Below are 16,085 nucleotides of genomic sequence, written 5' to 3'. Positions count from 1 at the left end.
GTTTAGGTTTCTAAATCCAATACAGGATATCCCTACTATCTCTTCATTTCACTGAAAAAATAATTAATGAGAATATCAATTCTTCAATCATGAAATATAATTAAGGTGCCACACTAAAGTGTCATTTTTCATGGGAACAAACATTAACATAGCCAATCACAAAGGCATAAATTATATTTAGCAAATAACTATATGAGGTTTTTTGTTAAATTCTAAGTACATTTTTATACTCAGGAGAAGAGAGAGCCTTTCATTTAGACAAAAGGGATAGGAGCCACAGATACAGTTGGTAGCTGGGTGCCTCCTGGGTGAGAAAAATTATCTATATATATATAAAAGCTTAAGCAACCATTACGAACAAACTACCAGAACGACCAGTCGCTATGATGTGCACTGACCACCAGGGGCAGACGCTCAATGCAGGATCTGCTCCCTGGTGGTCAGTGCACTCCCACAGCCAACCTCCAGCAGTTGGCAGGCCCCGATCGGCCCTGATCACTGGCCAAGCCTAGGGACCCCACCCGTGCACGAATTTCATGCACTGGGCCTCTAGTGTGTAATATAAGCGATCACTGTGTATCTTAACTGATTGTTGATGTATCTGTCTCTACTATGAAATCAAGAGCTTTGAGAACAGAAGTAATGTCTTTGCTATTCTCAGGTTCTAGCACAGGGTTTGGAACAGGTACTCAATACTTAATCTGTTCTATGAAGAAGCTACCGATTGCCTATAATTAGAAGAAAAAGCCCAATTTCTGAAACCATAGTGAATGAAACACATTTAAGTTGGATTGCAGATGGGGAAATCAGAAATAAATGGAAGAAGAAAATTCTTGGGTCTTTCCTAATATGTCAATTATTTAACAGTAAATTCTTACCACTACTTTCCATTACAGAATTTCTTACCTCCATGAATACAGAGAAAATCATTATTTGAAATAGGGCCAGGTTCAGTAAAGGTCTTAAATTTATTTAGCCACTGTCGAGAAATATAAAACTGAAGGAGACTTGGTTCCATTATGTTCAACAAATTTGATATCCTTCGTCTCTCTTTTTGTGCCTCTTCACTGCTCTTCCTATTAAGAACAATGATTCTTTAAATTCAATGTGCATTTTATTCCATTAGACTAGTAAGTGAATCTTTCCTCTTCATTACTAAACTTTACACATTAATACTGTGAATCTTATTAGCTCTTGGGAATTATTCAGGAGAAATATACTGTCTATCAACCTCCAACACTACATTATACAACTTAGGGGCAATACTGTATCTTAACTACTGGTAACCACATAAACGTTTAATTAACAAATGTTTGTTAATAAAATCAATCTAAATAGTTATTCTGTTTGCTGTTTCAGTAGCTAGCGTTTACTCTTCTATAAAATTGATGTTTTTTAGTATAAGATTTGTTATAGTAATATCTTATTAGCTATTTCAGAAGAAAATTTTGTACTTAATTCTTACCATCAAGTGCCTAATTATTTTTATTAAAACCAATATTCCTAAAAGAAAATACAGGTGACCACTGAACAACACAGGGGATTAAGGCACCCAACACCGCCACCTCCCACTCCTGTGCATTCAGAAATTCATGTATAACTTCGGACTTCACAAAAATTTAGTTGTCCCTTGGTACTCACAAAGTATTGGTTCCAGCCTCCCTCCTTACCCCCCACCTGCAGATAACAAAATCTGTGAATGCTCAAGTTCCCTACATAAAGTAGCATAGCTCGCCCTAACTGGTTTGGCTCAGTGGATAGAGTGTCAGCCTGCAGACTGAAAGGTCCCAGGTTCAATTCCGGTCAAGGGAATGTACCTTGGTTGCGGGCACATCCCCAGTAGGGGGTGTGCAGGAGGCAGCTGATCTATGTTTCTAACTATCCCTCTCCCTTCCTCTCTGTAAAAAATCAATAAAATATATTTAAAAAAATAAAAAAATAAAGTAGCATAGCTCAATGCATAGTCAGCCCTCCACATCCATAACTCCCAACCTCAGATTGAAAACAATATAGTATTGAAAACAATCCATGTATAAGGAGACCCACAAAGTTTAAACCCATGTTGTTCAAGGATCAACTGTACCTTTCTTTGCCATTCAAGTAAATGATTTAACATTTTCTTGAAGGATCATTCTGCATGCAACCTTTCACTTTATTTTACTCAGATACTCAAATGAGAGTAAAACAATTTCTAATTTTTACGCAGCAATCCATTTTGAAAGTCTTAGAAATCACTGATAACCCCAAAGTGAGATGTTTCTTATTTATTAAAGTAGCCTATCTGTGAGTTACTTCCTTACCTATAAAAAAGAACATAAGCTTCTGCATTTTGTACAGTAGATTCTGAAACTTCAGTGACACTCTGATCGTCAAATTCATACCAGAGATTATTTAAATTGTTTCGGCAGTAGGCAATATAGTGTCCACCTGAATTTAAGAGAAAACATTTTTTAATCATTTCAGTAATACCAATTAATACAAGAATGGAAAACAAACTACTTTTATATTCCAAGTTCTTAGCAGACTGAGATACAGCAAGACCTATAATTTTTCCCCAGTATGTATATACCCTCACCACCATCACTTCAGGAAACACAAATAAGGATAGCAAATGTAACCTTAAAAAACCCAAAGTTAAAATGATCATGTTAAAGTACTTATTATTTAATTGTATACAAAATATAGTTTTCCAGTATTTCCAACTTCAGAGTAAAATTATTCAATTTCCTAAATTTTTTGACTTTTTGTTTCATTTTAATCCTCACCCAAGGATATTTTTCCCATTGATTTCTAGAGAGAGTTAAAGGGAGCAATGGGAGGGAGAGGAGAGAAAGAGAGAGAAACATCACATTGATTGGTTGCCTCCCGCCACTGAGCAACCGACCACAGCTTAACATGTTTTTAATAACCAAAATAAAATAAGAATAAATTTTAAAAAATCTACTTTTACAATGTTTTCTTTGGTTCAATCAGGTCTTACTTAAAAGATCAACTCAGATGTTTACTATTTTTAATATAATCTAAGAACATATATCAAACCTGTATACTTACTACTTGCAGTTCCATGATGACAAATGACTGACAGAAGATCATAGGTAACAATTTGAGCTGGACTATCTTTAGCAAGAAATGGCTGAAGATCCAGGCCTTCCAGTGGAAATGAAACATGGGTACTGATTTTGGTGGAAAACATCAGTTCATGTCTGAATCTTTTGAGATGGATGCATAAAATCTAAAAGAAAAAGGCAACATTAAGATTCTATTGCTTTATATGCTAGATAAAGGAGTCTATTAAATATACGTATTGAATTAAGTGTGAAGGTTAAACATTGTTCTGCAACTATGATAACCTCATTCCAGAGGTGTTAAAATGTGGAAATAGTAAAACATGGTACTTACTAAATTTACAGCTACTGGGTTTTCTAATTTTACGCTTTATACCTGCAAGAGCCTACAATGTCTGATTAAGCTGTGCTCAACATTGTTTCACTGGTAAGGGTACTTACTTGCTATGTAACTCAGTATTTTAAAAATGGATACCCCTAATAGGACATAAATAGCAACTAGTCAATAGAAACAGTCCATTATTTACCCATGCTAAAAATATTTACTACTAATTCATTGTGTTTCTACCAGAAAAAATAAATTGAATTATAATAAAGCCCATACCTCAGGAAACTTTTGTACTTTACAAAACTTTACTCCATTCCTCAACCTAAGGTGAGAAAAGAGAAAAACAATTAAAATAAACCTATTTCCCATTGGAATGGAAAAAAGCTTTAGTATTTTCAAATATTCAATAAAGTCTTTTAGAAAATGCAGAGACAAAAGACCTCAGACTAAAAATGCTCACTAATGAATTATATGCTATACATGAAAAAATATACACTAATAAAACACTGGAATCCCTTATTGTAAAAAATTATTTAAACTAAGCTATCTAATAAAAATGTAGGGAGTTGTGTGATTCTTTGATAAAATTTAATTTTTTGTAAACAAGCAATCAAAACATAAACAAACTCATAGATACAGGGAACAAAATGATGCCTGCCAGATGGGAGGGGAGTTAAGGGGTTGGGTGAAAAAGGTGAAAGGGCCAATTCTGCTCAATGGTTAGAGTGTCAGCCCTAGGACTGAAGGGTCTCAGGTTTGATTTCAGTCAAGGGCATGTACCTCAGCTGCAGGCTCTATCCCAGTAGGAACACATTCAGGAGGCAACCAATTGATGTATCTCTCTCACATCAATGTTTCTCCCTCTTTCTCACAATCCCTTGCCCTCTCTCTCACACTCCCTTCCCCTCTCTCTAAAAATCAATGGAAAAATATCCTTGGGTGAGGATTTGAAAAAAAAAGTACAACTAGAAGTTACAAAATAGTCACAGGGATGTAAAGTGTAGCACAGGGAATGCGGTCAATAATATTGTAATAACAATACATGAAATCACACAGATAATGATTTATCAGGGCAATCACTATCTAACCACTAGGCTGTACTCCTGAAACTAATATAATATTGAATGTCAACTATAATTTTTTTAAAATTAAATTAATAAATAAAAGTCCTACTATCCATGGCCTGCTTACACTTTTATTATCATCCAGCGTATCGCCCTAGCTGGTTTGACTCTGGATAGAGCACTGGCCTGTGGACTGAAGGGTCCTGGGTTCAATTCCAGTCAAGGGCACATGCCCGGGTCACGGGCTCAATCCCCATTGGGAGCATGCAGGAGGCAGCCGGTCAATGATTCTCTCTCATCATTGATGTTTTTATCTCTCTCTCCCTCTCCCTTCCTCTCTGAAATCAATAAAAATATATTAAACACACACATAAAAAAATCCAGATTATCAAGTAAAACTGGGTAAAATAAAATCCCAATTTCATGGAATTGGTTGGTCAGGTCAACATATTATACGTTTCTTTTTAAAAAAATCAAATTTATTGGGGGTAGCACTGGATAATAACGACGTAGGTTTCAAGTGTACAGTTCTATAAAACATCATGTGCTCACCACCCAAAGTCTGGTCTCCTTCTATCACCATATATTTGACCCCTTTTACCTTCTTCACCCTCCCCACCCCCTGAAGCACCTTTCCCCTCTGGTAACCACCATACTGTCTTCTGTGTCTATAAGTTTGTTTGTTGGTTTTGTTTGTACATCTTTGCTGTTTTATATACCACATGAGTGAAAAATTATATGGTTCTTGTCCTTTTCCATCTGACTTATTTTGCTTAGCATGATACTCTCAAGACCCATCTATGTGCCAAAATATAACCTTTATTCTTAAAAGTGGAAACAATTTGAGATATAGGCTGATTATTAGTAATAATCTATATTAATATACAATTGACAGATTTCTACCTTGGATTTGGGGGTTGATGCAAGTTCTTTTCTATCTCCACTAGTATTATCTCGTACTAGTTGGCGAGTTTTTCTCAAACCAGGTTCCCCCCTGTAGGCCAACACCCTCTTCAGCAAGATATGGCTTCAAGGACAAACCAACAATACTTTCCAATTTTCTAGAAGTATAATCTTTTCTAGAAAGTACAAGGCAGCCTTTCATCCTTATTAACCAAATATGCCATTCCTTTTTGTCATGAAGAGGACTAATTGCTGCAGATCAACATTTCTCTGCGATTATTGCCAACAGACGGAAGTTTGTATTATAAAGATTCTATATCTTATTAGGAGACCATTATTTTTCTATTACAGAGATTTAAAAAATATTTACCAGTTCACTCTATCTCAAACATATTTGCCTTCAATTCACCAATTACTTTTCTAACTTATCACCAAGAAGCCTTAAAAGCCTGAATTTATTACAACACAGAACAAGCCAACTATTACTAAATATAAAGAAACAAAATCCATCCTGACTGGCATGGCTCCATGGTTGAGCATCAACCTATGAACCAGGAGGTCATGGTTCAATTCCTGATCAGGGCATATGCCCAGGTTGTGGGCTCGGAGTGCAGGAGGCAGCTGATCAATGATTCTCATCATTGATGTTTCTATCTCTCTCTCCCTCTCCCTTCCCCTCTGAAATCAATAAAAATATATTTTTTTAAAAAGAAAGAAAATCCATACTTTTGCCCTGACTGGTTTGGCTCAGTGGATAGAGCGTCGGCCTGTGGACTGAAGGGTCCCAGGTTCAATTCCGGTCAAGGGTATGTACCTTGGTTGCGGGCACATCCCCGGTGGGGAGTGTGCAGGAGGCAGCTGATCAGTGTTTCTCTCTCATTGATGTTTCTAACTCTCTATCCCTCTCCATTCCTCTCTGTAAAAAATCAATAAAATATATTTAAAAAAACAAAAAAAAGAAAAGAAAATCCATACTTTGTTTAACTGTATTTCTATTCTGCCATCATACAGCAGGTAACATCAAGGTTGGTATAACCCTTCTGAATTTTACGTAGATTTGAAACTGCATAATTTACAGCCACTCTCACTTCTTTGAATTCAGTCTGTTAACATGGTAATCCAGAAGAGAATATTCCTTATTTATGATGACAAAACTTAATATAATGAAAATGTATGTTATATATCTTAATATATCTTTTATAAAGAATGTGGAAAGTTTTATGCAAAATTATATACTTATTTTAAATCTCAAAATACACTCTTACATCTTAGATAAGTGTATTAAATTTGTTACATTTTTGCTTCCAATTTGTTTTATAAAACAACCAGCCTCTTTATTTTTATTAGGACAAAATAAAGAGGAATTTTATTTTATTTTATTTTTTTTTTGAATGAGTATTTTATTTTTATTTTTTTTTTATTTTTATTTTTTTATTGCTTAAAGTATTACAAAGGGTATTACATATGTATCCATTTTATCCCCCCGCCCTGGACAGTCCCCTAGCCTCCCCTATCACCCAGTGTCTTATGTCCATTGGTTATGCTTATATGCATGCATAAAAGTCCTTTAGTTGATCTCTTACCCCCCTACCTCCTGCCCCCCAACCCTCCCCGGTCTTCCCGCTGCAGTTTGACAATCTGTTTGAGGCAGCTCTGCCTCTGTATCTATTATTGTTCAAAAGTTTATAATGGTCTCTATTGTCCATGAATGAGTGAGATCATGTGGTATTTTTCCTTTATTGACTGGCTTTAAATAAAGAGGAATTTTAACTCAATTCAAGTAACCACCACCACAACAAAATACCATTTAAAATACAGAACATGTTATTAAAAGCATTGGCAATAACACTTACTTTTTGCATTTTTCACAACTGTACATATTGTCACCTGAAAATAGAATAAATCTGGTCACTCCTCTCAAATGAAAAGCAAGATATTTTCTTTTGGTTCTGCAATTCTGTTGAGTCTGCCACATGCTCACCTTGCAGCACAGTAACACAAGGCTCACATTTTTTAGTCTCTGAGCAGGAGTCAGCTCACAATGTATATATACCTTGCCTAAAGCACCCTGACCTCCCTCTCTTTTCAACCTTGAAAGCCTATCTTAAAAAACATCCTTTCCATTCACCCACTCAACCAAATTTACTAACTGCCCATTACATGACTGCCCACACTAAGTACTGCACATATAAAAATACTGAAGGATCTTAAATATTATGAAGGGATTCACAGACTAGTCCAGATATATAAGACTTGCATATTGGTTGAATTTTCCCTTCTTTGAATCCCTGAAAAGTTTTAAGACACCTCATGTCATCTTATCTAGTACTATAGGAACTAGTATAAATTATTTCAAGATATGATTTGTGGTATTTATAGTTATAGCACCACGGTAGATAATGGCACTGTGGTAATATGGGCAAGTACTACTTAAGCTCCTTAAAATTTAGCTTTTATAAACATTTTATGTTCAGTCCTACTAGTATTTTAGATTACCCACAACAATTTAGTCATATTTCTTACCTTTTAATTCATCTCTAGCGAAGAAGGCAGCAAGACAATCTTGTAAGGTTACTATTGGACCCCAAAACCAGCTAGGGACACATGAGACAACAAACCTGAAACATTATCAATAGAAAAAAAAAAGGAAGTGTTCTGCCAGTACAGCAGAAACAGCAGTTTTAACAATCAATCAATTTTTAAAAAATGCATACATACCTCTTCACATATTCCATGAAAAAAGCTATCCACCCTTGTGGAGCATACGCTTCACCACATGATCCTGCTTTGACTATGGAAGTTGGATGACTCGATGAATGCAGCTTAGCAAGGTCTTCCTTGCCAGGAATTGGCAAGGATAGATCTTGGAAGGTCTCCAGGGTTACAGACACCTAAAATTGTTTTGTGTTTTAAGAATGGGATGAAAATAAGCCAGTTCAAACATTTATGAGAACAGATTTTAAACTGCAAAGATCAAATCAAGTTATGATAAACAAAAACATCAAATTGCTTTATTGTAATAACAACAGCAAAACACTTTCTCTGTACCAAGTGCTGTTCTAAATGTAATCTTCACATAAACCTTCTGAGATAACTACTAACATCACATTACTCGAGGAAACTGCAGCATAGAGAAGTAGTACCTCACATCCAGTCACTGTAGTGGGAGGTACAAACTCTTATGCACTACTGTATTTACATTTGGAAATGACCTCTTCATAATAGTTTTTAAATGTTGTTTTTTTAAAAAGTTGTAAAACCTAGCATGTGATTTTTTTTAAATAGCTGAAAACATGTCAGGACAAGTCCATTTAAATATTTGGTACCAAATCAGCATATATTAAAATTACCCTATTGGAAGCCCTTAGATTTTACTTAAGATTTTAACACAATAATTGAAAACTTACTTCTGCATTGTTGTTGTTTTATGGGGGGTTTGGAGGGGAGTGTCATTTTAATTTCAGTAGTTACATTCATTCCTACACTGAAGTAAAACTGCTCTTAAGAAAAGCTCAAAGAAACTCAGGGGTTTAGAGGTATTATTAAAGAACTCATGATAATTTTAATATATGTTCTTATATATGAATCTGATACTACCTTTATTGTCTGAGCCCCAATCTTAATAAAGGAAAATATTTACAGGCCATATAACCAAATGCAGAAGATACAATCACAGTTCAGTACCTGTGAGCAGCAACAGTTTCCCAGCATATTAATTTCATCAGCCTTATGAGAATGTGGGTGCTACCAGTTCTTGCTGCTGAGCAACAAATTACCTTTATATGTGACCAGAGATGAAGAACAGAGTTAATCTTTCTGTGATTCATGCCTGTCCAATGATGGGTCAAGACTCAATCTTTAAGAACTATGTTGCTATTATTCCCAAAAAACAATTCTATGTCTAGAATCAATTATACTAATGTAAACACAAGAAACACATGTGTAATCAGCAGCAGCTCCTTGCTACTGATGAGGAGTTACAGTAAACTTCTTATACCATTTTGCCAGTTTTTTTAAAAACTAGCATTTGACAAAAAATTCCTGTGTATTATAATTCTTTCATACTCACCCTGTCACAAGTGAGACACTGCACTGAACTAATGATTGTTCCATCAAAAACGTCTGAAATAACACTTCGGTATTTCTTGTGCTGTTTTTTTCTCTTTGGGGATGATGCAGATTGAGCTAGGACTGAGAAATAAGGGTTGAAATATTTTTTTAAAATCAAAGTAGCTCCTTTCTTTAAGCATTTTTCTCTGGAATCTTTAACAATAAAATTTACTATGCTGACGAAATTTGTCAAAATACTATTGAAGAGCCTTGCTTTAAAAAAAGGAGAGAGAAACCAAGTGAAATAAGAGAAGCGGGATTCAGTCTCCTTATCCTGACTTCGATCAGAACAGTTTTGCTTTTACTTGTTTGCTTTTACTCTAAGTAAAGCTATATTTGAAGAAATGATTCTATAATTAAGCTGAGAGTTCTTTATATATTCTAGATACAAGTGCTTTGTATGTGATTTGCAAGTATTGTTTCTCCACCTTATCTTTTTTTCATTCTCTTAATAGTGTCTTCTGGTTGTCTTTTTTCCTTTATGGATCATGCTTTTGATGTCTTTGTCTAACACAACATCACTAAGGTTTTTTCCTATGTTTTTTCTAAGAGTTTACTAGTTTTACATTTTATAATACTGGAACTCTCATTCATAGCTGGCAGGAATGCAAATGATACAGCCGCTCTTGAAAACAACTTCATATGACTTAAAGCATAAAACCTTATAATCCCACTTCTAGGTGTTTACTCTGGACAAATGAAAACTTATGTTCATAGAGAAACCTATACACAAATGTTTATAGCATTATTCATAATTGCTAAAAACAGAAAGCAATTCAAATGTCCTTCAATGAGTGAATGAATAAAGAGTAGTATAGTCATACAATGAGTAATAAAAAGGAACTATTCAGATATGCAATGTAACTTTTATCTCAAATGCATTATACTGAGTGAAAAAAATCTATTTCAAAAGACTACATACTGTATGATTTCATTTATATGATATTCTGGAAAAGGCAAAACAATAAGAATAGAGGACAGAGCAACAGAACTAGTGATTAGAAAGGGGTTAGGGGTAAGAGAGTCTGATTACAAGCAGTAGTATAAGGGAATTCTTTGGGATGTTGGAACTGTTCTATATTCTGTTTGTGGTAGTGGTAACAAGAATCTATTCATGTATTAAAACTCAGGACTCTATACCAAGAGTGAATTCTATTGTATATAAATTTGTGCCACACATACAAAAAAAATTTAAATCATGGTTATGTAAAATTATGCTGTCAATTTTAAAGGACTGATTAATATTTCATAATTAATACTTTAAATGGTCAAAACAAAGTAGCCTGAGTAACAGAAACATCTACCTCTTTTTTGTGTGGATGCCAATCCTGGCCACAAACTGCCTGATTTTGGAGGGCTTGCTGATAAACGTGGATTAACACCTTCATTTGATGGAAGGATCTGTGGTGTAGACAGGTCATTCAAATGGACATCGGTAATATATTCTGAAATATTAAAAATTTGTGTCATAACTTTAAATAGTAAAATTATTCTACCTGTCAAATAATGTTAATTATGTTAAAGGTTTCTTCATTTGAGATTTTGAACACAATTCACATTAATAAATGTAGAGTGAAATACTTGATAAAATGCTAAGGGAAGTAACAGTGATTTCCTCCCTAGGAATACAATTAATGCTTTTAACACATTACTATTGTAGGCATTCAGGAAGTGAACAGTGGAAATATAAAGCCAAAGAGAATCATATTTGTCCTAATTTATTATTTTAAAAAAGATATTTAGGACAGTTTTTAAAAAAATAGCTTTTAAAACAGTGTGGGGAAAAAAGATTATCTCTCCAAACTAACATAGTAATCAAAATTTAATAAGAAATTTAGGCATAAAATCATTATAAATTATTTTATTCTTACTGTGATAAAATAAAATTGACCCCTTTGTCAGGAAAGGACCTTTTTGGAATTAAATTATAAATCAAGAAAAAATAAGCTCCACGAGCACTATGTCAATAGCTGCTGTTGGAGTCTCAATACATAACATGCATTCAAGTAAGGGACTGTGCTCAATAAGTATTTACTTAAGAAAAGAGAATTGTTCCTAAGAGACCCTGAAACAGAACAACTTCAGGGATTTTTCTGAATAATGCAAAATAAATTACGTTCACATAAGCATTTCTCATTATGTCCAGCACGACTAAAAGCAGACTGCATAAATTTGGAGGGAAAGAAGTGAAGAGACTCACTCCTTTCTGAAGGGAATAAAGCTACTATGATCTAGATCAAGAATTGGCAAATGTTTCCTGTAAAGGGTCAGAGAGTAAGTATTTTAGGTTTTGTGTGCCACATTTGGTCTTTGTCACATTTTAAATCATGTCTTTAAAAAATGTAAAAGCTGCCCTGGCCGGTTTGGCTCACTGGATAGAGTGTCAGCCTGGGGACTAAAGAGTCCCGGGTTCAATTCCGGTCAGGGGCGTATGCCTTGGTTGCGGGCACATCCCCAGTGGAGGGTGTGCAGGAGGCAGCTGATCGATGCTTCTCTCTCATTGATGTTTCTGACTCTCTATCCCTCTACCTTCCTCTTTATAAAAAATCAATAAAATATTTTTTAAAAAAATAAATAAAAATAAAAAATGTAAAAGCTCATGTCCCTATTCTAGGTCACCAATTAGTTACTATGTATAAGAACAGCAATAAAGAATGAGTATGTTCCTTAACCAGACTTTTTACAAGGGCTGGACAGCATCTAGGCTAAGTCTTCCAATGTATTAACTATTCAACTTTTAAATATAAGGGCAGTATACTTAAGGCGTCTAATAAGTTTTCCTGACTAAAAGGCATGTATGCACTATACAGAGGTGAACCAAGAAGGAATTTTGGGTTCTTTCAAATACCTAAATAAATTGTATAGTGGTTCTCACTCTTCAGTAATTACAGAATAAATTATTTTTGTTACTTGTCTGACACTCATGTTAAGATCAGAAAAAATTTGAACCTCTGATCGTTTAATTTTATGTGCTTTGGAGAACTAAATACCACACTAAGCCAAGATAAGTTAACTACTGAAGAAATAAATGTAAAATACAAAGAGATCTAGATCAACATCTTTCATTTGACCCTTGGCTCTTTCTCAAAGGAACACTGACTAGTATTAGAATGTATCACACAAGGCTCATTATAGTTAAAGTCCTACACTAACAACACATTTACAAAATATTTCGGAGCTGATGAGATTCCAATAACAGCAACCTAAATGTAACAGTGTATATGTTTACAAAACTGCAGCTGGATTACTTTGCTTTTTCCCAGGATCTTAACAGAATCTGCTTAAAATGACATAAACTTAACACTCACATACATGCATATACTGCTAAATTCTACTACTTAAAAAGTACAAACATAACTATTTAATTCCCCTTTTCTGCAAGTTAGTATGGTTGAACTATGTCATATACTACACACAAAATATTAAGCTAAAATTATTAATCATCCTATTTCATTCTTACTTTGCTAAATATAAACTGTGAACATTAATATGTAAATAAGTATTTTGATTTTAGTCACATGCCATGCTAATTTTCCCTCAGTGTACCAATGAAACACTACTATTTTCAAATTATTAAAATTGTTACCTGAAGCTCTGCCATGTATTTGCACTTTAACCGTTTCCTGGTTGTTCAAATCGTCTGTTTCAGACACAGAGTCTTTATCTTTATCTAATTCTCCTTCAGAATTTACTTTATTAATCTTATTACACATCTTCTCTTTTTGCCAATCTTTTGACATTTCTGAATTATTCTCATCATCCTGAATTAACATTGTTGTCTCATTATTATCTTCAGAAAAGCCTCTAGAGCCATTATCATTTTCAGCTTTATCACTGCCACTACAAGATTCACAAGACTGAAAATCTACATCTGACTGGCTCTTGTCTTCGTCCATGGTCTCCTCAGTCATTATCGTTTGAGGATCTTCTTCTACTTCCATGACCTGTTCTTTCAGCTCTTCATGAAGCAGATCCATTAAACATCGAAGGAATTCTTGAGCATCCTAATGTAAAAGCAAAATAGATATTACCGCTTCATGAAAAATATGTGTATGCATGTAGAAACTTAAGGAAAAATATACAGAATGTGGTTGTCAACTGTTATCAACTAAATGTGTAGCATTATACTGAGGAAATACAATTTCATAGAACATAAAGCATTGGAGGGATGGGAAGCACCAAATCGTAAAAAGTTATATAAATGAAACAAAAGTAATTATAAAACTGAAGATGACCTGGAGGTCAGCTTTTAGTAGTGCTGCTATTTTTAAAAAGTGGAGGAGTCTTGTATAAAGAAAACCTGGATTTGCTTCGTGTGACTATTCAGAGAGATGTCCTAAATTCAAATACTTTAACTTAAAATTAAAGCTTTATCCAATTTTGTACTATATCTTAAAGAGAAATCTTTAATCAACCTGAAATGCTTACTAAAAATACAAATTTGTAAGCCCCAAATCATATCTACAAAATCACAGTCTCAGGAATTTGCACACAAAAAAATTAACAGGGGCTGAAACCGGTTTGGCTCAGTGGATAGAGCGTCGGCCTGCAGACTGAAAGGTCCCAGGTTCGATTCCGGTCAAGGGCATGTACCTGGGTTGCGGGCATATCCCCAGTAGGAGATGTGCAGGAGGCAGCTGATCGATGTTTCTCTCTCATTGATGTTTCTAACTCTCTATCTCTCTCCCTTCCTCTCTGTAAAAAATCAATAAAATGAAAAATGTTAGGGCCAGGTATGAATACTAAAAGATGTTATATAAACTACAATAATTGAAACTACCATTAGTACTAATACAAAAAAATATAGGTAAATGAAACAGAGTAGGAAGACCAGAAACAGATCCTATTTTATATATATATATGTATTTTTTTTATATTTTATTGATTTTTTACAGAGAAGAAGGGAGAGGGATAGAAAGCCAGAAACATCGATGAGAGAGATCGATCAGCTGCCTCCTGCACGCCCCCCAGTGGGGATGTGCCAGCAACCAAGGTACATGCCCTTGACCGGAATCGAACCTGGGACCCTTGAGTCCGCAAGCCGAAGCTCTATCCACTGAGCCAAACCGGTTCGGCCCTATTTTATATATTAATGTAAGCACAAAAAACAATAGAAAGAGATTTTTTAAATCATATTTTTTAAGTCTTAAATTTACAGTTTGGTACTGTTAGCTTTTTGTAAAAAATTAATATTTGAATCATATTGTAATATGAAATAAATAATATGTATTGAAAAATTACATTTTTCAAAAATGAAAGCATAAAATATAGAAAGCATAGATGAAAATTTGTCTCTGATGTAGAACTTCTCAAAGTTAAAAGCACTAGAATTATTGACATTAGTGGCCTAGTGCATGGATTCATGCACATTGAAAGAAAATTAATTAGAAATATTTTAATATCGCTATTTGCCCTTTCTCTATAATAGACGTGTCAGAGATGAAAATTAGTAAAATGTATATGAAAATAATATATAAATTGATTAAAAACAATAACAATATAACAAAGACATGATATAAAAACAAAATATGATATAAAAACATTGATAAAAACAATGACTGATAAATTGATTAAACTTATTCTAATATCTCACTGTATACCACATTAAGACTAAAAACACATTAATAGTGCTTGACTAATTCCCCTTGTGATGAAGTATTTATAACTTTAATGTCACATGCTTTTTGAACTCAAGAGAAAGCAACATATAACTGACCATGTCTGAAAACAAGTTCAGGTAGGAATATTCCTACTCTGTCTGGATTGGTGCCAACAAGAGCTTTATATGTATCGTGCATGCGTGAGTCAACATTTATTTTTAAATTGCCAGTCACATCGTATGTACCGGCTGGTCAGTTAGTCAGATGGATGGATGGATGGATGGATGGTCAGTTACTTAGCCTTTTATATATATAGGTTTACCCACCCCAAAACTCAAAATTTCTAGGAATATAGAAAATTAAGGATAGAAAAATATAAGAAGAAAATAAGATAAAAGATTATTCTTGTTAAATAAAGACATGCAAGAAAAGTAATAAAAAAATAAATGAACAAATAAATTATATAGGAAGAAATACAAATTACCACATAATAGCATAATACATAATGGCATGTTGCAAATTTATTAAAGATGAATATTATGAAAAGCAATAAAGACTTACCTGCTGAGAATACCCCCGAAAAGTTGGATTTACAGTTTTAATTCCTTGAAACAGATTAGTAGGCACAACAGAACCTGGCCTAAGGAAGAAAACATTTTTAATGAGAAATTTGTGATGTTTTGTTTATTTAGAGTTTAGCAATCAAGAATTGAAGGTATTAAACTGAAAAGTGTTTGTGTTTCAAAAAAATCATTCAAAATTGACCAGTATTATGTTTCATAGGCTTGTCAGACAGCTAATTACTGATATTTAGGCTATATTTTATTGTTCTCTTCCCTAATGAAATTATCATACTCTATTATATAATGTTTCAAAAATACTGAATTATTTAAAATAAAAATTTATTTACTTAAAATTTCTGGGGTAATTAAGGCAAGTGTACCTAGTATACTATCTAACTAAAAATTTAAAACCAGACATTAAATACCCATGAAAACAAGTGAAAAGTAAACCA

General features: G+C 33.9%; 1 protein-coding gene across 3 annotated transcripts in view; it reads right to left on the bottom strand.

The window, feature by feature from the left end:
- USP33 (ubiquitin specific peptidase 33) overlaps positions 1-16,085 on the bottom strand; it is a 68,216-nt gene that overhangs the window by 14,763 nt on the left and 37,368 nt on the right. For 2 of the 3 annotated variants that reach the window (XM_059689140.1, XM_059689142.1), the window contains 11 exons: positions 15,632-15,710; positions 13,057-13,474; positions 10,775-10,915; positions 9,430-9,551; positions 8,079-8,251; positions 7,884-7,978; positions 7,214-7,247; positions 3,670-3,715; positions 3,052-3,232; positions 2,301-2,427; positions 907-1,076 (listed from right to left, as the gene is read on the bottom strand). In XM_059689140.1, the coding sequence (XP_059545123.1) occupies positions 907-1,076; positions 2,301-2,427; positions 3,052-3,232; positions 3,670-3,715; positions 7,214-7,247; positions 7,884-7,978; positions 8,079-8,251; positions 9,430-9,551; positions 10,775-10,915; positions 13,057-13,474; positions 15,632-15,710 (1,586 nt within the window). The remainder of the gene's footprint in view (positions 1-906; positions 1,077-2,300; positions 2,428-3,051; positions 3,233-3,669; positions 3,716-7,213; positions 7,248-7,883; positions 7,979-8,078; positions 8,252-9,429; positions 9,552-10,774; positions 10,916-13,056; positions 13,475-15,631; positions 15,711-16,085) is intronic. The other variant, XM_059689141.1, reaches the window with a different exon arrangement.

The sequence above is a fragment of the Myotis daubentonii genome, chromosome 3 (assembly GCF_963259705.1).
Source record: "Myotis daubentonii chromosome 3, mMyoDau2.1, whole genome shotgun sequence".
NCBI lineage: Eukaryota > Metazoa > Chordata > Mammalia > Chiroptera > Vespertilionidae > Myotis > Myotis daubentonii.
This window is presented reverse-complemented; position numbering and strand designations above follow the sequence as displayed.